The following is a 27,630-nucleotide window of genomic DNA, read 5'->3' as shown; positions in this document are numbered from 1 at the left end:
TTTTCCCTATTGTCTGGGGAGGGAGCTTTAACAATAGCGTCAACAAGGTTCTTTTTTGGCACAACCCCGTCACCCGAAAGAGAATGACCTAAATAATCCACTGTTTTGCAAAAAAACTTGCACTTACTAGCTTTGATAGTCAGACCAAATTCCTCCAACCTGGAACAAACCTCCTTAAGATGAACATAATGTTCTGAGAAGTTCTTTGAAAAAATGAGGATATCATCCTGAAAGCACTTGACATAGATACTTAGATCCTTAAATATATGATACATTGCCCTTTGGAAGACTGAAGCAGCCGACGCTAGGCCAAAAGGCATCCTTTTAAATTGAAACAACCCATGAGGAGTGATGAAAGCTGTGAATTGCTTGGAGTCTTCTGTGAGCTCAATCTGGTGATATGCGGATCTAAGATCCAAGGTTGAAAACACACAGGCTCCATCTAACATGCACAACATTTCATTTATGTTCGGTAACGGGTGACAGTCTATAACCAAACATTTGTTCAGAAATGACACCATCTTTAACATGGTATCCAGCATAACTCTGAGCTCTTCCCTGACACTAATGGGAACACCCCTTAACTTTTGTTTAAGAGGGACAGTATTAGGTTTGACCTTAATTTTGTGTGTAAAACCATTCAACTTTCCGAGTTTTTCAGAAAATACATTAGGAAAAGAATCAGAAATGTCTTTAGACATAGAAGCTATGTCATACTCTCCATCAGATACAGCTAGTACACACACAGGATCTTTCAACCTAGGATTCAAAGAGATCCCCAACTTTGCTTGATCCCTCCACCCTAAGACATTTACACCTTTAGAAGCTACATACATCTTGATGACTGCAGAATTATTTTTGACAACAATAAGAACTTCTTTAAAACCTATAAACTTGATCTCAGAAGTATCAAAGTTATAGGCAACAATGTCAGGCTTGCACAAGGAATCTACATCAACCAGGTTTCCAAATGACTCTACACAATAATCACGAGTAATAATAGTCCATGGAGAACATGAGTCCACCATGAGTTCAAGAGTCTTACCTAAAATGTTCACTAGACTTTTTGGAGATGGTAAGCTATCTGCAAGTGTTATGTCAAATGGGTTTTGTACGGAGACCACAATACCTGATTCTTTAATAGAAGAAACATTATTCTCCACTTCAGCTACATACGATACATTCCCATTAGGACGTCTAGGAGCATTGAAAGAGGACTTTTTGTAATCATTAAATGATTTAACGGAAGTTTTACAATATTTGGAAAAGTGACCCGTACGACTACACTTATTACACTGTCTATTTATAGCAGGACATTGTGGAAAAGAAGCTATATGATCTGGGCAAAAACAACAAAAGCCCCTGCTCTAGGAAAATATCATCTTCGAAAAACGGCACCGGGAACCACAGGAGGGGGAACGAATCTAGCCAGGTGTACCCGCCTGTTTACCTGATTTCGAGCGTTACAGCTTCAATCTCTTCTCCTCCCGGTCATGGTTTCCTTATGACCTTATTAAGGAACCATCCGACTACGCTTTTTAGCGCATTATCCATACTTGTTGCCACATCACTACTTCCGGCTTTTCTCTCAAAAGGCCCTGAAGATTCGCAGTCTGTTTCCCTGCGATGAAACACGTGTTGGCCAGAACAAGAGGAACAATAAATTGTTTTCCATAACAAGGATTCTACGTCATTGAAATTTCTTTCTTTTGATTTTGAAACACTATTGATGTGCGCAATTCACTATTGTACCATAACCGGGACTCACCGAGACTTTATGATATTTTCCTAGAGCAGGGGCTTTTGTTGTTTTTGTACAATTAGTGTGGATTTATAATCCACCTCTGAGCGGTTACGAGGGATTACCGCCCGCCCCTTTGCCTGGAGTCTGACACTTTACAACACCACAGCACCCTGCGGTTACTAGGTAGCGCGCCTGTCCTAATCTGGAATACCTTAAACCCTCCCAGTGTATCAATAGCTATATGATCTGGGCTCCCACATCTAAAGCAATAAAATTGTTTACCTTTACTATCATACTTATTGGAACTTTGAGTTTTCGTTTCTCGCACATTTACTGTACTAACTTCACCAGAGGAAGTGGAAGGAGTAGTGTGAACAGAAACTTTATCTAAGGATTTAATCCATTTGTCGGATTGCTCTAAAGCCTTAGCTGTACTTATTGCAGTTTCTAAACTTGGATCCCCTAAAATCCACAACTGTTCTTGTACCTTCTTGGTCTTTACATGTACAACAATTTGATCTCTGATCATTTCGTCAGTTATCAAACCGAAATTACAATGCAAAGAAAGTGCACGTAAAGCAGTTAAAAATTCATCGAAACATTCATTTTCATCTTGTACTCTGGTATAAAACTTAAACCTATTTAAAGCTACACTAGTCACAGGTTTAAATCTTCCTTCTATCCTCTGTACTGCCTCATCATATACACTAGTATCACCCCCAGATCTCACAGGAGGTAAAGTTCTAAATACAAGTTGTCCTTCTGATCCAAGGCAATGTAGAAATATATTTTTTTTTCTTTCTGCTGACATTCTTTCACCATCCATAGCCTTGAGGTAAGTAAAGAACTCTTCTTTCCACCTGGTCCATGGAATGGGCGGGTCTCCTTTGGTTTGCAAGAATTTAGAAGGTGGGTCAAATTGCATTTTGGGTAGATATATATATTTTTAAAAGAAAACAGTTCTTCAAAATAGTCAAGTAAAAGTTATGTGTCAAAAGTTTTTTTTTTCATATAAGGATGGTTCGATTTGTGTTATCCAATATAGGTCTAAAGTGTTAAAAAAAACAAAGAACACAGAATGTATATAGTCTTTTTTACCCTCCGGCGTGTAGAAATACAATTCAGTTTAGCAGGAATCGTCACAAACTCCTCGGCGTCTTCGGTAACTCCGTGTATCCCGTTACCATAGATACACAAAATGGCGCTCACACGCACGACGCGATGACAACGGAGTGCGTCTTGGCTAATTATTGCGCATTGACGTGTGGAGAGGTGTACGTCAGCAGACGCCTCGGGCTGACACACAGTCTCGTGCGTTGTACGCGCAATATATGCCAAAATCCAAAAAGAGCATTAAATTCAATAAGTTTGAAAAACAGCATTACCCATCCGTCGGAGTAGGTGTACTGGAACCGCCTGAATGCGCGCCACAAATGAAGGTAGGAGCGATGACTTTTCCGTGTTACTTCTCTTTTTTTTTCCGTTGGTGAAATCCAAAAAGCTGTAGAAATTTGTAACGGTGGATCAGTTGGTCGTAAATCTTCCTAAATACGACGTTGTGAATAAGAACAATATTCTCTTTGAAGAACAAGTGAATAAAATCAATAGTTTTAAGTTTTCTTTTTTCGCCAGGTTCGAAATCAAAATCTTCGAATTTCTGCTCCTGTGCTTCAAGGATAGTGGCAGAAATCGTAAGATGTACCTCGTCGCCAATATAAAGATCCAAGGAAACAGATGAATGAATTAAATATGTAATTTAATTCTTTAACAAAAGTTGAAGCACAGCACATCAGTACAGGATACAGATTTATAATGATACAGTTGGTATGGAATCTGGAACCCAGGATGCACGATGCAAGCACGCATCATACATTCCAGGCACCAGAACCACACAGGGGAAATGCAAGGGGAGTAAAATGACATAAGTGTACAAACAGGATACAACACCATGCAACATCTGTTATATAACAGATGTAGTTATCGTTCATGGAGCTCTAAACAGAACACATCAGATTGGGTTGATGCACTGTGTTCTAGGTGCTGAAGGGTTGGTATCCTGAAAGCTGTAGTCTTGGGTAATGTTTGTGCTTTTAATTTAAATACAAATAGACATCACAGGTTTTTGTTTCAATAAGGTTTTAAAAGAATACAAATGTATTTTAGGATCCCCTTGGACCCACAGAAATAAACCAGCAGTTAAGAATGTGATGATTGTCTCAACAACTGTGAGCTCTAATTACAGCTAAGTAACTTTTTCTTAACCTTTCCTACGGCGCCTTACGAGAATTACTTTCGCACGCTCCACATTTATGCCTGCTTTTGTTTGAGTTATTCTATGGTATCTGCAGTGTACTGTTGCAATGCTTTTTGACTTTTAAACTCAAAATTTTCAAATGATTGATGATTTATTTGTGCAGGCTGCCGCACAACTGATCAGGGAATTTCCTCCCAAGAGCATGTTTTCGAAGTCCAGGTGGAAGATTCCAATGATGGAGGGGATGGCGTTGAAGACGAGACTGACATTAAGGCAAAGAAGCTGCGCCTCAATGAGGAGGGCAGATATGTTTGTGAGGTGTGCCACAAAACATTTAAAACGGTAAGAAATAGTTACCGAAATAGAGAAATTTAGAGTTGATCATGATTATTTGTGGCTTAATGAACAAACATAAATTATCAATGAAAAATCAAATCCATTTGTAGCGCAATTAGAAGTGCCACTTTAAGTTTAGTAATATAAAAGAAAATGAAACTTGCCAGTTGCGGCATGGAGCGCATTAAATCACTCATGCCCCCTCCCATGCTTTGTACACCCTTTTCCCAAATTCACATAAATTAAATAAGGGGGTCTACTAAGAGCAAAACGAGGCAACAGCATAAACTAGGGTGTTCGATACACTCCTTAAGTGGTGATTTCTTTTCCCCTTTTCTAAACCTTAATTATCTTTTAGGTATGTTTTTTCCAGAAAACTTCTGGATGCCTTTTTATGATATGATACATTAATCTGACATACCCACTCTGCGTTGTGCCTGGACTTTGGTGGGACAGTTTAGACCTGCAGCCGCATTCCTTTACATCCTTCTTTTATTGTACCGTTAATTTAACTCCCCTCAAGTCAATTAAAATGATTCCTAAGATTTCTGGCAACCAATACCTTTGTTTTAATTACATATTTAAATGAGTGTCAGTACTGTGTGAAGCGTCTTAAATGATCATTTCGGGTTGGGTGTAACATCTAATAAGGTTTTTGACATAAGGGCATTCTCCTAAGCACAAGTTTAAACCTTTTTTAATTCTTGGATATTAACTTATCCAAATTCCTTATTTAAACCCCTCCCTGGTACTATGCTGATTCTTGGAAATGTTAGAAATATACTGGTATATCACATGTATTATAAATAAAACAAAAAGGAAACAAAAATAAGCGCAGCAAATCACTTGCTCATAGGCAATAATTAGTACTCTTGCAGCTTAACAGTTTCCAGTCTGAATTAGCTTGGATGCTTAATACAATGTAAAAGAATGTGTACTATATGTAGCACCAACTACAGTTTTTAATACTTTGCATTCCCCAGGGACACCTTACTTCTGTAGTACACAAATCATCCTATTCAAACTTTATTTACCTACTATTGGAGTTATTGGGGCTGCGATACCTGATAAACATTTGTTACATGCAGACGAAATTCACTTTTCATAATATCTTTGGCTGCTCAGTGTCTTGGTATTTTCCTTTGCTCCATGTCATGTTTACATTACTTATGTAGCATTATGTAGATTTCATTCAAATCAAATGTATTTATCGTTCCATACATAATCAATGAATACCTCAAGAAATTGCATCATTACAGTACATCTAACTGAACGCCATATCCAGGACCATTGTTAAATTTAATGCATCAACACTTGCACAGGGCATCTATCTCAAGTTGTTCTCTCTCCTGCTTTCATTAGTAATAAAGTATCTTAGCTCAGCAGTGTCTTAATATTAGTTAGTTTGCCTATAATCTTTATGTACTTTTAATTTCTATATACTGTTAAAGAAAATGTGTTAATCTGTACGTCAGAATATCGTATTTTGGGTTTCCGCTCCATCCTGATCAAAGGACTGTTCTCTGTGTGATTATTTCGCAAGCCTCATACATATATTTGTTATGGCGTCAGTCAACTGTATAGAACCAATATTTATCTCCAGTCTTAGAGTTTCACTCTGTGTCTTACCATAAATGAAAAAAGCAAGTTACTGGCTTGGTACTGTTCCTGCTTTCAATACCCAGTGCCATTTTCTGATTCAAAAAAGCTGCTCTTTTGTATGCGGGCATTTAAGATGGCCACTGCCTCATATTTGTGGCCTCTCTGGTCTTTATGGTATAAATCAACATGAGAAGTTATTGTGAACTGTTTGAAGAATTAGAGCAACTAGTGTGCCAACAAGCACATTGATTGTGTATAATAGGATGAACTTAGAAATAGGAGGCTCTGGCCGTGTGCCTAAATTTAAGGAGTGGTTGGGTGATATGATCCTTTGGCAAGACCAACTTTGCACATGTGCGGACTTATTAACTCGCTCTTCACGACCCCAAGATATGTGGGGCCTGCTGCACTCATATTTGCTGGAACAGCCTCTCTCTGTTGATTCCTAAGCCTGAGTTCTTGCGGGTGCTCCAGAGATATCCTCGCCACTCTTTTGATTCCTGGGGTGGGGGACACAGCACTGTATGGCTACATATACCATCATTAACTAAGCAATGTGCCCTGCTTCCTCTATTGTCACCACACGCCCAATATGTGTTATGCAGCTCTATTGTTGTCTCTGCATTTTCTGTGTCGTAATTCTTCAAATGTAATAATCCTTCCACCATGCTAATGTAATTTGCTGTACCTTATAATTGATTCACTTGTACTCTGCTGACGGTTGTTTGATAAAGGAATTTAAAACTAAAAAAAAACTAAAAAAAAAAAAAGAAATAGGAAATTAATTAAATAGGTGGGTTCTTAAGTGGCAGCACAAGAGATTGCTCTAACAGCTGTTAATTTACAACTTTGTATGCAGGTATATTGCACAAATGAGTCTTATGCAGCTCTCCACTTTTCCCGATTTGTTTGCATGGCTTCACCAGTTACTTTTTTGGTCTCTCCTACCAGACAGCACAAGCTGTCTCTTTCTCTGTTTCAGAAAAGACCTGTTGTCAGCTTTCAGCGGGCTTAGAGCCCTCCCATTGCTTACCATTGGTTGGCTTTGCCGTTCTTGTTTGCTTAATTTTTATTCATCTGCTTGTGTAGGCTTTCCTTCCTCTTATGTTTTGTCTCGCTCCTGGAGCAGGGCCTCATTATTTGGGCTTCTACTACTTACTTTTCAAGCACAACTTTTTTTTTCGTTTTGGTTAAGCACTCCATGGGAGTGCATGTGTGTTCCAGCTATCTCCCTCGTATACTTTAATCCCTCCACTGTTACTCTCATTCATGTGCTTCTACCTCACCCCTTATGTGTTGTGCTAGCCCTGGTGTGCTTCTCCATCTTCGGCTCCATGTTCCTCACTTCCTTCTCTCCTTGTTACTCTCTCTCATCTGTGTTGTTGGCGTTCATTCCCTCGCTGTGTTGTCACACATTGTTTAGGTCTCGTCTGCAACAGCTAAATCACTCTTGTCTGCTAGAGTTTTTGGGTTCTACAATGTAGGAAGTTAGCTCTCTATATAATTACCAAAACGCAAGTAGTCCAGTCAACCTCCAAAGGAATTAGAGGAACAAATGACGCCCCAAATGCTCGCTGTTGTGGTAGTATGGGCGAGCAGTTTAGGCTTATCAGCGGGCAGTGCTAAGCATGTGTTGTGTTCAAAGGCAATAAGTGAGACACACACTCAAATAACTCAGAAACCAATTTAGAAAACAAATTGTGTTTTTATATACATTTTGATAAGAACCATATCAGGTAAGTACTTTTTTTAAATATGTATGTTCGAGGCATATGAGCTGAAGATCCTACACTTAGCAATAGATCGCCACCTGGTGTTGGGCTCGGATGATTGCAGGTTGTTGTCTTCTTGGAAGAAGACAACAACCTGATAGGTTACTCCTCCCTTGGACAATACTGCGCATGGCCATCGACTCCATCCTCAGATTGTTTTTTTCCGCCACTGGGTTCGGATGAAAGTTTTCCGCTCCGGCTAGAAAAGACTTTTCTGCATTTTCGAAGCGTTAAACAAACTTTTTACGACATCGAATAGACTTTTCGACATCACCAGCTACATTCCGGTGCGTCGACGCGGGCCGTTGGGCCTATCGGCGCCGTGCGGCCTACGCCTCATGGACAGAACTCCATTCAAGAGATGCCCGGTATGTCGAACAAAATTCCCTCATAGCGACCATCACGAGGTTAGCAACCTCTGTCTCTCTTCAGAACACGACCAGTCGACCTGGACAGCCTGTGCCTCCTTCCGATCGAAGAAGACCATCCGGGATCGGAGGGCCCGTCGACACGAGATGAGGAGATCAGCACCAGCACCGGAGGCCATCGTTGAGGAGATCGTCGAAGAAGACTACTCCGAGGACGAATATCCAATCCAAGATATCTCAGAGGACGAGGCTCCACTTGGCGAAGAGGAAGACTCGTCTGATCTCCAGATCATATCGGGGGCAGAGGATTCGGACGATTCGATTTCATCTCGACAACCCATGAGTACATCTGCCCCTGCACGACAGACACTACCCAAACAAAAGGCAACGGTCAGCACTCCGCCCATGGGGCCCAGTCGAGGCCGAAATGTACCCTCTAACGCCCCGCCTTCAGCCCCGCTCCGAGAATACACCTTCCGGTGCCTCTGCACCGAAGAAACACCATGTGCCAATTACACCTCCTCCATTGGCACCAAAACATACTTCGAAACCGAAGGACTTGTCGGCACCGAAAACAAAACACCCTTCGGTGCCCAAAGACCAGGACACTTCGGCACCCGTACCAAAAGACACATCGGTGCCAAAGCCAAAACCCGTACTGGACCCGAAAGCTTCGACTCCGAAACCTTCCGGTTCTAAAAACAAAGAGCGGAAGCCAGTTTCCGGCGCCACAGGCCCAGTAAAACCTGTCTCTACGCCGAAACCTCCAATATCGGTACCAAAGACCCCAGATAAGACTAAACAACCTTCGGCACCGAAAACATTGCCACGGGACTCAATTACTCCTCCTAAGGCAAAGAACAATAGACAACCTCTATCGGCACTGAAAAAATCGACGCCGAAGAAGATTATAGAAGAGGAAGAACTGTTCAGACCAGATCCTAGACAGAAAAAAGTCCAAATTAATCCAAAAACTGGACATGTGGAAGCAATTCCTTATAAAAAAACAAGCATTAGAAATGCAATAGGTCTCGCAGCATTAGAGTTAGTGCTTTTAGAATTGTTAATGGTTTTTTTTGTAAATCTTTAGCATGAGGTTGAGGGTGAGTGAGGGTGAGGGGTTGAGGGTGAGGCTGAGGGGTTGAGGGTGAGTGAGGGTGAGGGGTTGAGGGTGAGTGAGGGTGAGGGGTTGAGGGTGAGTGAGGGTGAGGGGTTGAGGGTGAGTGAGGGGTTGAGGGTGAGTGAGGGTGAGTGAGGGGTTGAGGGTGAGTGAGGGTGAGTGAGGGTGAGTGAGGGTGAGTGAGGGTGAGTGAGGGTGAGTGAGGGTGAGTGAGGGTGAGTGAGGGTGAGTGAGGGTGAGGGGTTGAGGGTGAGTGAGGGTGAGGGGTTGAGGGTGAGTGAGGGTGAGGGGTTGAGGGTGAGTGAGGGTGAGGGGTTGAGGGTGAGTGAGGGTGAGGGGTTGAGGGTGAGTGAGGGTGAGGGGTTGAGGGTGAGTGAGGGTGAGTGAGGGTGAGTGAGGGTGAGGTGTTGAGGGTGAGTGAGTGAGGGTGAGTGAGTGAGGGTGAGGGGTTGAGGGTGAGTGAGGGTGAGGGGTTGAGGGTGAGTGAGGGTGAGTGAGGGTGAGGGGGTGAGGGTGAGTGAGGGTGAGGGGTTGAGGGTGAGTGAGGGGTTGAGGGTGAGTGAGGGTGAGGGGTTGAGGGTGAGGGGGTGAGGGTGAGGGGGTGAGGGGTTGAGGGTGAGTGAGGGTGAGGGTGAGGGGTTGAGGGTGAGGGTGAGTGAGGGTGAGAGAGTGAGGGTGAGTGAAAGTGAGGGTGAGTGAGGGGTTGAGGGTTAGGGGTTGAGGGTGAGTGAGGGTGAGGGGTTGAGGGTGAGGGTGGGTGAGGGTGAGTGAGGGTGAGTGAGGGTGAGTGAGGGTGAGGGGTTGAGGGTGAGTGAGGGTGAGTGAGGGTGAGGGTGAGAGTGAGGGGGTGAGAGTGAGTGGGTGAGAGTGAGTGGGTGAGAGTGAGGGGGTGAGAGTGAGTGGGTGAGAGTGAGTGGGTGAGAGTGAGTGGGTGAGAGTGGGTGGGTGAGAGTGGGTGGGTGAGAGTGGGTGAGAGTGAGTGGGTGAGAGTGGGTGGGTGAGAGTGGGTGGGTGAGAGTGGGTGGGTGAGAGTGGGTGGGTGAGAGTGGGTGGGTGGAGTGGGTGGGTGGGTGAGAGTGAGTGGGTGGGTGAGAGTGAGTGGGTGGGTGGGTGTGAGTTTCTGACTAATAAATGAGTCTGGTACAGAATCCAGAGAGTTCTGTACCAAGGAAGCTGGTGGAACATGGTAATGTTGAGAGTTCAAGGCCGCAACAGGTGTTGGCCGCGGGAATGCTGAGGGTTCTATTCTACAGCAGGGGGATGGACATGGTCAACGATGGGACACAGGGACAAGCTTGGCCAGGTGACCGAGCACCATAGCATAGGGGTAACCATTTTGATCGGTGGAATTCTGTACGGAAAGGGGCTGTCGTAGCAGTTGAGTTCTGTAGCACCGCAGGGCGCAGAGCAGTGTTGTGCGCCAGAGGAGTGCACTGGCAACGCCCACCAAGCAAGTTTCGCACACTGGAAGGATAGACATGCTATGCTACTAGCACTGGTGTGAATCGAATGGCTTCATTGCACTGTGGGCAGTCTGGGATGTGTGCTTCCCTCCAATTTTGGGTTTAATGCAGACTATGCTCTGAGCATCATTTGATGCATTTAGGATTTGTGTTCTGCTCGATCCTCAAGACGGTCATGCGTACCATGTAATGAGAAGTTGTACATTGGGAGCAACTAAAGGAGGGCCACTAGTTCAATCAAGGGAACCGGCATCATAGAAGGGCCCTGCAGATCGCAGATGACGGAAGGTAAGAGGGTCCTGGAACAGTGATGGTTACGGCAGCCTAGCGAAGGTATGAAAACAATGCTCATGTAGTCCTAAAGTGACGAGTGTACACGGTCCTGCACCACATGAGGAGTTTAGGCATAACGCTCAAAAGGCAGAGGGGATTCAGCAGAAGGGTTTGCACCAACCTTATTTTAAAGAAAAGAGATTTGCCGAAAACGTGCAGGCGAGGTGCGACACGGCCCGGAAGACGCAAGGAAGAGAGGGGAGGGGGAGGAGAAATGCGACACGGCGGGAGGGGGCGGGCAGGGGAGGGGGCGGAGAGGGGAGAGGTGCGACACGGCAGGAAGACGAAAGAGGGGCTGTCGTAGCAGTTGAGTTCTGTAGCACCGCAGGGCGCAGAGCAGTGTTGTGCGCCAGAGGAGTGCACTGGCAACGCCCACCAAGCAAGTTTCGCACACTGGAAGGATAGACATGCTATGCTACTAGCACTGGTGTGAATCGAATGGCTTCATTGCACTGTGGGCAGTCTGGGATGTGTGCTTCCCTCCAATTTTGGGTTTAATGCAGACTATGCTCTGAGCATCATTTGGTGCATTTAGGATTTGTGTTCTGCTCGATCCTCAAGACGGTCATGCGTACCATGTAATGAGAAGTTGTACATTGGGAGCAACTAAAGGAGGGCCACTAGTTCAATCAAGGGAACCGGCATCATAGAAGGGCCCTGCAGATCGCAGATGACGGAAGGTAAGAGGGTCCTGGAACAGTGATGGTTACGGCAGCCTAGCGAAGGTATGAAAACAATGCTCATGTAGTCCTAAAGTGACGAGTCTACACGGTCCTGCACCAGAAGGGTTTGCACCAACCTTATTTTAAAGAAAAGAGATTTGCCGAAAACGTGCAGGCGAGGTGCGACACGGCCCGGAAGACGCAAGGAAGAGAGGGGAGGGGGAGGAGAAATGCGACACGGCGGGAGGGGCGGGCAGGGGGCGGAGCGGGGAGAGAATGAATGTTGAAGGCGAGCAAGACTGAGAGGCGGATCTGTAAGTTAAAACAAGCTTCTCAGCAGTGGCCGCAGGCTGCCAGTGGGAGGGAACGAGCGAACATATGGCGAGCGGCGGGAAGGGGAAGGGGCGGAACAGGGGAGGGGGCGGAACGGGGGAGGGGGCGGAGAGGGGACATGCACGCGCCCGTGACTTTTAAGGTCAATGCGCATGCGCATAAGCTTAATGCGCATGCGCATTGACCTTAAAAGTCACGGGCACTGCAAGGAATCGCCACGATTCCTTGCAGTGCAGATAAAGTGTGGATAACTCGCTATAGTCTCGCCTTGCTCGATGCGCATGCGCATCGACAGGCGAGACCTAAAAAGACCAGCAGACACACCACTTACACCTGTGGTTCCTGCCATAAAGGACTGTGCAACTTCTCCAATGCACCCTTCCTCTCCTTCACATTCTTCCTCTCCTATTACTCCATATATTGAACCTATAACTTCTCCTATACAAACTCCTGCATCATCACACCACACTGACGAGGAGTATGATTTAGGTGGGGGGGATGACGTACCAGAGCCACATACATACCCGTTAGATGAGGATATCAACACAGAATATCCCAAGGATGACGATACATATAATTTTGCACCAAACAATGCACCAGACATCCCTGATCCTCAGTACTACCCAACAAAACCTTCCCCTACAGAGGATCGTATTGGGTTTAATCATTTATTAAACAGAGCTGCACTTTACCATGGGGCTCCTATGCACTCTGATGCCATTGAGGAGGACCTCTTGTTAGACACTTTTGAACAGTCCCAAAGGTCTACCCAAATATTACCAATGATCAAAGGAGTCATTAAACATGCTCCAGAGATTTTTAAAGATCCAGTACGGTGTAGGGTGCTAAATCCTAGAATAGAGAAAAAGTATAGGCCAGCACCAGCTGATCCAGTATACATTAAGGGACATCTGCCATTAGACTCCTTGGTAGTGTCAAATGCACGTAAAAGGACCAATTCTCAAACTTCTGGGGACACACCCCCGCCTGACAAAGAATCCAAGATCATTGATGCATCAGGGAAACTAATTGCTGCACAAGCAACAAACATATGGCGCATAGCAAATACACAAGCCTTACTCTCACGCTACAACAGGGCTCATTACGATCAACTAGAAAAGGAACACCTACCAGATCAACACAAAGATCTGGCAGCAGAGCTTTTACAGGAAGGCAAATTAATATCGAATGCCTCAATTAAATGCGCACTAGATGTAGCTGACACAGCATCCAGAGCAGTTAACACTAGTATTGTTCTCAAGCGTCACGCATGGTTAGGCATTTCAGGTTTCAAACCAGAAGTACAAACTACCATCCTGAACCAGCCCTTCAATCAGAACCAATTGTTCGGGCCGGAAGTAGATAATACACTAGAAAAGATGAAGAAAGACGCAGATACCGCTAAGTCTATGGGGGCATTACAATCCACCCAAACTAGAGGTTCTTTTCGCCACTCCTCTTATAGAGGAGGCTCCAAGCATACCGGCGCAGACACAACATCATCTTTTAAAACGCACACAAACCTCCTCTAATAAAGGCTATATTAGAGGAGGATACAGAGGCAATAACAACAAGGGAAGTGGTTGTGATAATAACAACCGCTCCTCTTCCACTCCTAAACAGTGACTTCCCTCTGCCTCCCCTACAGCATTCCACTCCTGTAGGGGGCAGACTTTCACAGTTCCTACCTGTCTGGAACTCCATCACAACAGGCAGGTGGGTAAGACAAATTCATCCAACATGGCTACTGCTTAGAACTCACAGTAACCCCCCCCCCCAAACATACCACCCAGGCAGCGTCCAATGTCTGCAGAACACATAACTCTGCTTCAACAGGAAGTTCCAGCACTTCTACAAAAAGATGCTATTCAAGTAGTTCCGTTAGAGGAACAAAGAACAGGAGTTTACTCCCTGTATTTCCTAATTCCGAAAAAGGACGGGACATTAAGACCAATTCTCGATCTCAGGCCCCTCAACCACTACATACAATCAGATCATTTTCACATGATCACTTTACAACAGGTACTCCCATTACTACAACAGGGAGACTTTTTGTCCACACTAGACCTAAAGGACGCCTACTTTCACATTCCAATACATCCTGCGCACAGGAAGTATTTAAGGTTTGTCATACAAGGACAGCACTATCAGTTTAAAGTCCTTCCATTCGGGGTCACAACAGCACCACGAGTGTTTACAAAGTGCTTAGCAGTAGTGGCAGCACATCTCAGAAGACAACAAATACATGTCTTCCCCTACCTCGACGACTGGCTCATAAAAGCAAAATCGTTCAACCAGTGTGCACAACACACAAAACAAACAATTCAAACACTGCACAACTTAGGGTTTACTATAAACTACAGCAAGTCGCACCTAGAGCCTTCGCACGTTCATCAATATCTAGGAGCTACTATAAACACATCTGTAGCTCTAGCGTATCCCAGTCAAGCCAGGATTCAAAGTATTCAGAACTTAGTCTCCCTTTTTCAATGCCAGCACTCTCTCCAAGCCAGAGTGTTCATGAAACTAATAGGCATGACAGCGTCTTGCATCTTTATAGTTCCTCACGCAAGACTGCAAATGCGGCCACTACAAGAATGTCTAGCACAACAGTGGAATCAGACTCCAGGTCAGCTCACAGACCTGGTGTTGGTAGACCGCCGTACATATCGCTCTCTGCAATGGTGGAACACCAAAAACTTGACAAAGGGACGGCCGTTCCTAGATCCTGTTCCACAGATAGTGCTCATAACCGATGCATCCCTCACAGGATGGGGAGCCCATCTCTTGCATTATACCACACAAGGTCAGTGGTACAATCAACAGAAACAGTTCCACATCAACCATTTAGAGCTGCTAGCAATTTTCCTAGCACTCAAAACTTTTCAAGTACAAATCCAAAACAAAGCTGCCCTAGTCCGGACGGACAATATGACAGCCATGTATTATATACAAAAACAGGGGGGGGGGGCACACTCTCTGCAACTGTCCCAACTTGCACAGAACATTTGGAGATGGGCCATCCCTCAAAACATACATCTGCAGTAGAACACCTTCCAAGAATTCGCAACCACATAGCAGATCTGTTGAGTCGCCAGTCACAACAGATTCACGAATGGTAGTTGCACCCACAAGTTCTTCAACCATTCTTCCAAATGTGGGGGCATCCACAAATAGACCTGTTAGCCACCCACGAGAACTCAAAATGCCCAACCTTCGCCGCCAGGTTTCCACACCCACGGTCGGAGGGGAATGCAATATGGATGAACTGGTCAGGCACATTTGCGTACGCTTTTCCGCCTCTCCCACTCATTCCACTAGTAGTACGCATGCTCCGACAACAGTCTCTCAAACGAATACTAGTGGCCCCCACATGGGCACGTCAGCCGTGGTTCACCACGCTACTAGATCTCTCACTGGTTCCACATCAGAAATTACGGCTCACGCCATCCCTGTTAACACAGAACCATGGAGAAATAAGGCACCCAGAACCAAGCCAACTACATTTTGTGATCTGGCTCCTGAAGTCCTAGAGTTTGGTTACTTAAACTTACCACCAGACTGTATGAATATAATTAAAGAAGCTAGAAGACCCACTACCAGAGCATGCTATGCTGCTAAGTGGAAACGGTTTGCAATATACTGTAACAACAATCACATTGATCCACTGGATGTTTCCATCCAAAATATCATTTGCTACCTACAAAGGTCCAATTTGGCTTATTCTTCCATACGCCTGCATCTAGCAGCAATTGCAGCGTATTTCCAAAATAGACAACATCTATCTCTCTTTAGAGTACCTGCAATAAAAGCATTTATGGAAGGAAGGATTAAAGAGAATAATCCCACCTAGGTTACCACCTGCTCCAGTACGGAACCTAAATGTGTTCCTTACAAGAATCATGGGACCCCCTTTTGAGCCGTTACATAAGTGTGAACTGCAATTCCTAACATGGAAAACTGCTTTCCTTGTTGCCATCACCTCTCTCAGGAGAGTTAGTGAAATACAGGCATTCACAATAGAAGAACCATTTTTTCAAATACATCCTAACAAAGTGGTTCTTAGACCCAATCCTAAATTCCTACCAAGTGATTACTCCGTTTCACCTTGACCAATCAGTAGAGTTACCAGTGTTTTTCCAAAAACCAGACTCTGTTTCAGAAAGGACTTTACACACCTTAGATGTGAGAAGAGCTCTACTATACTACACAGACAGGACCAAATCCTTCAGAAAGACAAAACAACTATTTGTATCTTTCTCTCCACCACACAAAGGCAATCCCATCTCTAACGGAGGAATTGCCAGATGGATTGTAAAGTGTATTCAAATATGCTATCAAAAAGCTAAGCGTACACTAATAGTTCCTCCTAGAGCACACTCTACTCGTAAACTAGGAGCCTCTATGGCTTTCATAGGAAACATACCACTAGAGGACATATGCAAGGCAGCAACATGGTCTACAATACACACCTTCACTAAACACTATTGTGTTGATGTGCAAGCCAAGCTGCAGTGGGCCAAGCTGTCCTTAAAACACTATTTCAGTATGCTGCAACGGATACAAGCGACCACCGCTAGGGGAGACACTGCTGCACAATCGTTGCTAAGTGTAGGATCTCAGCTCATATGCCTCGAACGGCAAATGCTACTTACCAGTATGCATCTGTTCTTGGCATGTAGAGCTGCAGAGTCCTACACGCCCTCCCCGGGACTTGTATCCGTTCCAGTACTCATCTTACTTAGATGCACACGCATGGACATCCTTTCTCTTTACTTCTACTAACTCCATCATTTCCCATCATGGCGAAAAACAATCTGAGGATGGAGTCGATGACCATGCGCAGTATTGTCCAAGGGAGGAGTCACCTATCTCGTGACTACAAAGACTTCTTCCAAGAAGACAACAACCTGCAATCATCCGAGTCCAACACCAGGTGGCGATCTATTGCTAAGTTTAGGACTTCGCCTAGAACAGATGTATACTGGTAAGTAGCATTTTACTTTGACAGGTAAGTAAGCAGTTCACTTAAAATTAGTCTTTACACAGCAGTGCTTCCCTATGAGAGACATGTTGCATACTGTTATTTACAGGGGGTTTCTGGGGGTCTCCGTCTGGACTTAGGGTCGTAGGGGTTCAATGTCAAAGTACCACCAGCAGTTACTCATTGCCTACTCCGGGGCACCCGGGAACGGAGGTGCTGGTAAGGTTTGAAGCTGTGCATGCTATGCCGGTGGAAAGAAGAGTGGGCCACCTAGAAATCGGCTGCATGCAGAGGGGGACAAGTCCGGGAGCTCACAACGGGGGGAGGGGGGGCGGGGGCTCATTTCTCAAGAGTCCTGGAAACAAGAGGGCACAGCCGGTTTGTCGGTTCCTGTGCTGGGGTTCTATGGTGCAAAGTGGAAAGGTCGGCTGAGCTCTGTGCTTCCTTGGGCTTTGCGGTTGTCTGTCTCACTGGTTGAGGGTGCAAAATCAGGGCAGGTGGGCCACAGCGGAAGTGAGTCTCTGCAGTGATGACGTCCCTCAATGACTGCTCGTCATATGCAGTTTGAGTCCTGATTGGACTCATGGGCTCCGTTTGCTGCAAAGGTCTGGTACCCCTGATATTGTTCCTGCGCGGCTTCGGTTGGTTCCGGTGTTGTCTCTCACTTGCTGAGGGGACAGATTTGAACTTTAGGAGCACAGGTTCCTCTTGCTGGGAAGCTGTTGCGTCCGGCTGGCCGGAGAGCACCAACTCCGTATACCGGACTTTGCGTTTTCGGTGCCTGCAGGGAAGTACCTCCTCTACTTCAAAGGAGTTTGTGGGCAATCTGCAAAGGGCTGACTGTCTTCTGGGGTTCTTAGAAGCTGGGCAGCTGCAGGATGAGCCGCTGGTCATGATTGTCTAGACTGTGCAGTTGGCACCAAAAGTCTCCAGCAAGTTTTCAGTTTTCACTTTTCTCTTTGCTCTTTTTTGTCCTCTTCTTCTCAAACAGTTGAATCGAAGTCCTTGGTGTCAGCGATGCCACCTAAATATTCAATTTACGGGCGTTAAGGGGAGTGACAGGTAATCACCAATGGGCTACATACTTTCAGGATGTCTACACCCTCTATAGGACCACTTCCTGTTTTTAAAATGTCTGTGGGACTAGCCCGGGAGGGGAACACGCCTCCTGACTAGATAATTTTCCCACATGTCCTGGTGCCAAATGGGTCTGGGGTAGGGCATGGCATTTCCCGGTCTAGTAAACTTTTGGGTCTCCTATGAAAAGCTGCAGAGCCCTTTTAAGCCTCCTGCCTTGAGAGGCCGTACTCTTAGCGATCCTGCTTGGAGGAGGTGAAAGCACCTCCAACCGGAGCAGTCATTGTTTCTGCCCTCCTAGAACGCGAGCTCTCACCTGCAGGGGTCAGAAATGTATCCGTGCTGCAGGCTGGTCTACAGCTGCACAGTAATAGTCAGTAGGTTTTCTAAGGTGCCCTCTGGGTGCATGTATTAATAAATATATCACTGAAATCAGTGTGAGATTTAATACAAGATGTTGGATATCAAACATCTCTATTTTCAGTGAAGCCATCATGCAGCTGGGGAACTCATAAACACCAGTTTCCAACATGTTCTCCAAATGGCTTGCCTGTTCACTTTTGTAATATCGAAGATTCAATTTGGACATCACAGGGGCATATCTACCAGATACGTCCACACATGTAGTATAGTGCACCGTGCCTTAGGACTGTAAGGCCTGCTGTTACAGTGACTTACCTATACTGCTGGCCTGGCACACAGGCGGTGTACCATATTGTCTTTACTTTTCTCTGCACCATGGCACGCAACCTGCAATGGCAGGTTGCATGTTGGTTCTGAGGGGTCCCTTATGGTGGCACAATAAATGCTGCAGCCCCCAAGGGCTCTCTTTAGCCTCCTTGCCCTAGGTACCAGGGGTGCCATTTACAGGGGATGCAATTGTACAGTTTTAGGGAAAATTATCAGATACCAGGCAAAAAAGTGGGAGTGTCCATGTAAAAAAGGTGCACTTTCCTACACACTAGGGGTCTGGAGCCTACCAACGGCCCCTTGATTCTTCAAATGCATATGTTTAGGTTTTTTATAAGTGGTTCTTATCTGATAAGGGACGATCAGTTGATAACAAATGTCCCTATTTTTAATTTCTTACAGGATGTCCAAGAAGGTCTTCCTCCTGTGAGATGCATCTCCTACAAAATCCTTCAACCATACACTTAAATTCTGGACTCTCCTTGGTTCATTTAATGATAAGTGTTGTATGGAAAAAACAGTTTTTTTTTAACCCCTTTGATGCTATTGACGGAACGGTTCCGTCATGAGCGTCGGTTGGCCTGTGCTCATGACGGAACCGTTCCGTTATGAGCCCGTTGGCTCATTAGAACGTTTAGCACAGCGCAGGAATCTGCGCCGCGCTGAAGGTGTTAAATAATTGAGCTAGATTTCAACTGTATTTCTCCATATGGGAAGGTATTCTGTGAGACATGCCAATCACTTGCAATGACTGCAGCCTCATAATGAAAGGTGCGATACCAAAGGGGATGATGGACGGAGCGCTTGAGTAAATCAAACACTCACCCCCAGTCAACTGATCTGGGATTAATGCATCATCATTTGTTAGCTCACTCCACCATTCCAGTTCAAACATGGCCATGTGCAAATCAGTCTGACCCTGTGCCACATGGGAACAGTCCAGCCCGAACTGCCAAGTCATGTCTTCCCTGGACCGGAAACAGCCATTGTTTGCTTCATTGCCAGTCTTATTTTTTGCCTCACAATTGGCCAGCACGTGGTGGCTCCACTTACTTTATCTTTTGTGTGGAGCATGGACCAAGTACTGATTTCTCCATCTTGATTAGGGTCTTTGCACTGCTGTGGCTGTGATTGCGGTACTATTTACTTTTTCTTTTTCTAGGTCTTTTGTTTTTGCTTCTTCCCTGCCACCACCCACCCTCCTGTTGTTGATGATGCCCCCCCCCCCTTTGTCTGTGTTGCTTATTTCCTCCACCCCACACTTTCCCATTGTCTGCTTATACCCTCCTATTCTCCAACCCGCCTATTATCTGTGTTTTTCTCCACCCACCATAAGAAAAATAAAAGCGATATGACTCAACCAGCACTGGGCACATTATAGAGACCCCTCCCCAACCCCCTGGTCTCATTCCATGTTCCCATTCTTGCATGTGTGACCCTTGCTTCTAACCCAGCATCCCCCTCCTCCCAGAGCTCAGCAGCCACGCTGTTGTGCAACATGGCTAAAACCATTGTCAAACCCAATACCTTTCACATTGGCGAAACATATTAGCTTTACTAGCCCTTTTCTTTTTCGTTTTTGCTTTTCTGTAGCCATGTTTCACGCCATTGGGGATGCTGGCAGGACCTATTGTCTTTGCAAGTGTTTATTACATAAATGGTATGGATCACAACCTGCATCACTTGCATTCTGTGATTTTGTAATGTATTTTTGATGCCGTCCCCCCTCCCTTTACTTTTATTCAATGTGGTTCAGTAGATTGTGCAGCACTACTTCAGCCTTAAGCCATGTGTTTTATAATGACAACTGCTTTTAGCAGCTGACCCCTCTAATCAATTCCTCTCTTGATTGGGGAACATTTCTCGAGAATGCCCTCTCTCTCTGTGCTACAGTCAGTGTGAGGTTTCTGAAGAAAACCAGACTTGCAATCAGCGCTCCAGGAAATGTTGGATTTTATCTTTGAGGATTCAAGAGGTGGTGAAGTACAGGTTCTGGGCACAAATACTTTAATGTGCATTCCTTTTCCAGGGGAATAGCAAGGCACAGTACGTAGGGACCATCCGTCAGCTATATGGAAATCACCCTCCGTGGTCAAGGTGACAGGATTAGATTCTCTGCTCCAACACGTTTCTGTAATTCTGTGGTCTCATGACTGGTACACCTCGTTTGCAGACTTCCCAGGAAGAGTATACACTTAATATCGAAGCCAAAATAAAACATCATGAGCTTATTTTGAATAAACTGCTAATGGCAAGTAAACAACCTAACGGGAAAGAATTTTGGCAAGTTATAAACACGCTGACACATGGAAAATCCAGACATCATACTGTAGGTATCAACGCAGATATGTGGGCGGCCCATGTGAAAGAAATGTACAAAGAACCGGATTGCAAACAAAATACGGAAAGTTGTGAAAATGTAACCGAAGAGAGAAGGAGCCTGTCAACAGCAGCACGAAAATCACAGGAACTCTAGAAAAAATCATAATGAATAAACATCAAAGCAAAAATGTCCCTGAACTTAAATATACAGAAAAATTTACAAAAATCATAAAGAAATTAAAAACAGAGGGTGCAGCAGGCCCAAATGGCATACCAAATGCTCTCTAAGGGAGAGCCTGCTTACTGGGCAGTTTATCTTACATCACTTTTTAAGGAGCTGTTCTTGACCAATAAAATCCCAGAATCATGGAGGGGAAGTATTCTTCAACCAATCTTTAAAGGTGGAAATCAGTCACTGCCCAGCAACTACAGACTCATTGCTTTAACAGACGTTTAAGCTAAGCTATACGCTACTTGTCTGCTGGAACATCTTAAAAAAATGGTCTGACGACACAAAATTGATACCTCAGTCGCAAACCATATTCAGGGTAGGGGCTGGCACACGGACCAATTTACTCCAGTATTGGAGCTTTCATAGATTCACATACCTGAATCATTTCCCCGTCGTCGAGACAGGAGTCTCAGGTACATAAAAAGCAATGCCTAGTAGTATAGCCCACTGAAAAGAGGCCTAGGCCCATTTCTCTTTTGCAACCCGTAACCTTTGTTATGTAAAAAAGGACCAAACTTTCCCTTAGCCAATCAGAACTCCTCACCCTCTAGAACCCTCCTGAGAGAACCTTTTGCCCCTCAGACTTTCTACCGGCACGTTGTGCTAGGGGGTCTCCTTTGAGCTCTGCTCAAACTCTGGATATACAACTTTATAGGAACTTTATTTCCTTCTATTTTCTCTTGGATTTGAGATTGTGACCTGTTCTCATCTACATTCTGTGGAATGTCTGGGAAAGAGAAGGGTCTTTTTAGAGCCTGTGCCACCTGCTCTAAGAAGAGACTCTACACTTATGACCCACATGAAGACTGCATTTATTGTCTTTATCCGGACCACCAAGCCACGGACTGCAAGGTGTCGTACTTTCTCTAGCAAGACCCTTAGAGTTTGTGACACCTTTTGATATGGCTTCAGAAAATCAAGGCCAGAAAGGAGGTGATCTCTAGTGATAGTGACCAGGAGTCCTCCTCTACATCTAGGAGATCTTAAAAAAGAACCAGATCTCCTCAGGCTCACTCCTCAGGGGAACGTCCTGAGAAGGCCCTAAAAAAGACCACTCATGGGTCTTCAGGGTGTAGTCCTTCAAAATATCCTCCGCCAAAAGAAGAGGAGAGCAAAGGACACACTTCTCAAGAGTTTCCAAGAGAGCCTCTCCTGAGCCTTCAAAGACCCCACCTTTGGTCCAAGAATCCTTCAGGAAGCCACCCTCTAGTATTCCTGAGGAGAAAAGAAAAAAATCTGCATCGTCAACGGGATCGTAGACAAGAGTTTTGTCGAAGAAATAGTCTATGACGACTACCACAGAGGTACAGAAGCTGCCATTGAAAATTCCTCGTCAACTTTTGAGTTTGCATTTCCTGCTTTAATGAGAGGAGTGTTGCATGTCACCTGAGATTACTAAAAACTGCTGGCATAAGCAGTTGAAGGTTTCCTCTGATCCTACCTAGCCACAGTTTAAAGTGACCACATGCTTGGCACACTCATGTCGCATAGAATAGGAAGTAAACAACAAAGTACATGTATGTGACCCTGCTTCAGTCCCAAATAGAACTTGTTTTTGAGTATGCAATGGTTCATTTCGTCAATGGGGTTACTAGTCTAAGAAGAAAATACATGACTTACTGCTTCATCTGTTACTAGTATACGGCCATATACAAAGGAGGGCAAGAGATCTCGGCGTCCTACTGGGCTTGAAACCCTATAGGGAACTGGACTTTGGTTAAAGTTACCCCCCCCCCACGCACTTTGTGCCCCCATTTTAGCCACTAGATGCTGATTTGCGACTCAGACATTGCACTGAGGCCTTCTTACCAGACCTCAATGCCAGTGCTCCTTCCCTGAACCAAGGTTAAAGTCCAATTGTGCTTCAATTGGCCAATGACTTTAGCATCCCTGTAAGTCCCTAGTAAATGGTACTCCAGTTACCTAGGGCAGGGATACTAAAGGGTCCCTAAGGGTTGCAGCATAACGTATGCCATCCTAAGAGACCCACATGCAAATGTTCAGTCTGCCAGAGCAGGCAGTGTGACCTGGTGCAAACCATGAGTGAAAACACAACCTGACACACTCATGTCATGCCAAAGTCACTGCATTTAATATATGTAAGTCACCCCTTGATTCGGAAGGCAGGATGCATTATAGTTTGTGAGGAAAGCAGATATGCTTCCATGGAACCCAGTTACAGGATGGTTTTGCTGAAAGTAGGGGTGTTTGGTAGCAAACATCTCTTATTAATGAACCTACACTGATGCCAGTGTAGAATTTATTAATACATGCATCCTGAAAACCTACCATCCCCTGCTGTGTTGGCTGGCTTGTTTCTGCCAGTCTTCCACCAAAGACGAGTGTCTGGACCCCCCTACCCCCCCCCCCCCCCCCCCCCCCCCCCCAAGGGTGAGAGCCATTGCTCTCAGCAGGCCAGAAACCAAGCCTGCTCATGAAGAGGGTGATAAACCCCTCCCACAGGATGATATGCTTATTAGCCTTCCAAGGCTAAGGAGATTCAAAGCAGCTACTGCCTTTGAAATGCAAGTGTAGCTTTCCTCACAGGAGAGGTGGCCGATTCACTTTGTCCAGAGCCCTTTGGCACCTGGACGGGTGGAAAAATTAACAAGTCGGGCATGCCCACCCCCAGGCTAGTACCACCCTAAAGTGGACAAATGTGTGGTGGACACAACTTTTCAGAGTTGGACATCTTGGTGTTGACAAACATAGGGATTCTGGGACAAGAGTAGGCCCACTTTCTACAGGAAGTGGTCCTATAGGAGGCATAGAGACCCCAGGAGCAAATAGCCCATTGGCTACCATCCCTCTCTATCCTGAACGCCCCTGAATTGAGTATTTAGGGAACCCCCGAAACAAGATCTTCATATTTTCATTGGGTACAAAAGGAGTGGAAGAAGACTGCAAACCTGAGAATCGAGGAGTACAACTCTCGTGGAGCAACTGATTTGTGCTGCCATTGTGCAGACCTCAAGAAACTCTGAGGCCTATCAGTGCTTCACAAATTGTCAGAGAATCCCCCTTAGAGTAGAGGAGCTACTCCCCTGCAGCTGAAGGCTCCAACGAAGCAAGACACTGTACACTGACCTGCTGCCTACTGAGTCTACTGATGTAGCAGCCGCCAATATAAGAAGTAGCAATGCTTTCATACGTCAGATCATCCTCTCTCCAGGTGTGGACACCAGGGCCTACCAGACCTGCACAGTGCCAATCCATTGGGTACTGGACTCCTTGCAGTAACCAAGGCTTGTCCATGACTGCGGTACGGGATCCCTTGCAGCAGCCAAGGCTTGTTGTGCAACGACTGAACACCAATGCCAAGGAAGACAAACCGGCCCGTTGAGGGACTTCAGGGAAAGTGAGACCCACATTGTGAATGGCCCAGCTGTCTAATTTTCCCTCCCAGCAGAACAAAGTGAGTCGGTGACCACTGCCACCAAACACCTCAACCCACCCGCACTCCAGAGTCCAAGGAGGTGACTGTGCCAACGGTGTCTCGAGACCCACAAGAGCCATGCCCACTCTTGGGTTTCCTCAGACTGGACTTCCAGTCACTGCCTACAGCTTCTTTCTGCAGCCCCCCCTAAAACTGTGAGAAACCCCTGCACTGGAATCCGACTCCAAAAGATACCAACACACCTGAGGCCCAACAGCCCGAGGAGAAGTGGACAAAGTGTCCCTACCTGCCCAAGAATCTCAAGAGTCTAGTCCCCCTGTGGGTTCCCTGGGGCTGGTCCCCCAGTCCCTCCTTGCAGCCTCTTTGTAACCGGACCATTCTCCCATTGAAGTGAGTGGGACACCCTACGCCATGACGGATCTATGCACCCCAGAGCCTCCTCAGGTGACCTGTGGGTGTGGCCTTAAACCTTGCCGCCTACTCGCCTTAGAAGAACGGTCCCTTAAGTCGCTGACAAGTATCCAAATGCAATAGACATTTTTCCTCGTAGGATATTCTTGCCAAAAACGCATGTCATTTCTGAAAACTAAAAAAAATTGATAGCGTGAAAAGTACTTACCCGATTCCAATTATCTCGGTATCTAAATTTATATAAAAGTATGTGTTATTTTTATAAATTGGTGTCGGATTTCTTTGAGTGTCTCACTTACTGCCTTTGTGTGTGTGATAAATGCTTAGCACTACCCTCTGATAGACCTAACTGCTTGCCCACACTACCACAAAGACCAGCATTTGGGGTGTCATTTGTTCCTCTGTAATTACTTTGGGGTTGCCTGGACTCTTTGCATGGTATACTCCTTTTTGGTATACCATATACCATGGTATGTTGCTTTACTTGTTTAGCTTCAGAAAGAAATGTTAAATGAATGCCTGAAGTCAATTTATTTTTTGTCATTTGTTTGTAGTCCAGTATCCTCAAAGCACATCTTGTAACTCACAGCAGCAAGAAAGGATTTGAGTGCACGTCTTGTGGCGAGGCATTTAGGACCAAGGGTTCTTTAATACGGCACAATAGACGTCACACAGGTGAGGTGAGGGTGTAAATCTTATCAATGGTCCTTTTTAACTGTGAATTTTAAGTTATTGTATATACAAATAACATTGAAGAAAGTTTATTTCTAGACTTTTTTTGTAATCCTGAAGGTAAACTCAAATTCTGAAAATCTGCACCCATTATATTCTCCTATGCTCATAATTCACTCTTAGAGACAAATATGCCACTCCTGGCCCCTTGCGAAGCATGTTTCATGCTTGCGTCCATAACAGACTTGTACAATACTGAACATCTTCTTGCATCATTTGGTATCTTGAAGGCTTTTAGTGTGAATATGTGTATTGCAAAGGTTCTACGCATGCCCCTACAAAGCCATTATCCCTTCTGCTTGAAATTACCCCAAAATTGGTCAGGTGCGCTACTAAATACCCAATTGGTGGTGCTGCATGACTAGCAGATTCACACATTTCTTATCACCATTCTTATTAATTGAATCTGTTAGACCCACTTTTATTTCCATTGTCACCATAATCCCAGAAACTTGTTAATTTCACAAATGGGGCTTAGCTTTTATATTCAGAAATGTTTTCTATTGTACATTCACATGCAGTACATACTCCGGCGATCTAGTGTTAGCTTTGGTCTCGAAAATTACAAGTTGGTTTCTTTGAAGTAGAGATAACTAGAACTACTCACTCTTGTGCTATTCACACAGTTTCAACCCTTTGATATTATTGCTTCGCTCCAAGTTTGAAGACGTTTTAGAGAAGCTTAAAAGACTGGGACAACCAAGCCACTCGAGCTCTGCAACATCACCCTTATTTTTGTAGTCCAGGGGTGATCGATCTATCGTGTCAAATAAAATTTAAGGGCTTCTACACCATCCCATAACAGCAATAATTGCAGGACTCTCAGAATCGCTGGAAACTTTCAAGGTAAAGCCTACATTTGTTTGCCAGGGCTTCAAGAAAAATTTTCCTTGGCAAAAATGCAGCTGCCAAGCATTCACAAACCATCTCTCAGATGACACTGATGTTTTTAATCAGTCACGTATATCAAAATAACCACAGACTTGTATTAGTTCATACGTTCAGAAAAGTCGTTGTATTAAATTTGATTAAAAACCAAATCCATTAGTCACCATGCATCAGCACCAGATGCAACCATTACCGAGTCAGCTTCAGGAGCTTCCTTCATTAGTGCTAATGGACGCAGTCAAAGAAGTACAGCTACCAAAAATGGGAAAGAGCACATAGTCCTAGTGTTCCCTTATTCCAAAGAAATATGAAGCTCTGTAACCTGTCCGAAACCTTAAAACTACTACTTCACCATATTGCATTTAATGATGAGAACCGTTCAGGAACTCAATTGTTGCTGCAAATGGTAGACTTTGAGGCAAATATTGATGTCCAGTATGTGCACTTTATTACTAATTCACTGAGAGCACCTCATGTTAGTGGTGAGTGAATTAAATTATTGGTTCACTGCGCATCCATTTATAATCAGAAGAGTGCCACATGTCAATTGGTATTAGCGGCACACTTGCATCACCTGGCCACCCTTGTATAGCAATATCTGGGTGACTGGTTGGTGAAGGGAACGACCTAATGAAAATACCGGTATCAGATTAGGAAGACGTTTCTTCTCAAACTGAGATTTGGTATCATTGTGCCCAAGCCCAGCTTTGTCCTCAACAGATTCTTGGATGGATCTCTTGTCCTCCATGCCAGACCTTTTTTGAGATATGAAGTCGTAGTATTCAGTACATTAGTTACTGCTGACCGCCTCCTGATTTGATAGTACTGTTGAAAGTAGAGAACAGATCACAGGGCGGAATTAGATTGCTCTCTTGAGGGGAAAATCCTTCCCGGACCCTCTGCTTCAGGT

At 45.0% G+C, this 27,630-nt stretch overlaps 1 protein-coding gene across 1 annotated transcript in view; it reads left to right on the top strand.

Annotated features, from left to right (window-relative positions):
• The window catches only part of E4F1 (E4F transcription factor 1), a 225,520-nt gene that overhangs the window by 40,116 nt on the left and 157,774 nt on the right, over window positions 1-27,630 (top strand). Inside the window, exons 4-5 of the mRNA XM_086940476.1 lie at window positions 4,162-4,340; window positions 25,655-25,775. Of these exons, the coding sequence (XP_086796602.1) occupies window positions 4,162-4,340; window positions 25,655-25,775 (300 nt within the window). The remainder of the gene's footprint in view (window positions 1-4,161; window positions 4,341-25,654; window positions 25,776-27,630) is intronic.

Source organism: Lissotriton vulgaris, chromosome 10 (genome assembly GCF_964263255.1).
Source record: "Lissotriton vulgaris chromosome 10, aLisVul1.2, whole genome shotgun sequence".
NCBI classification, from domain to species: Eukaryota; Metazoa; Chordata; class Amphibia; order Caudata; family Salamandridae; genus Lissotriton; species Lissotriton vulgaris.
Note: the sequence above shows the minus strand (reverse complement) of the source record. Positions and strands in the feature narration are given on the sequence as shown.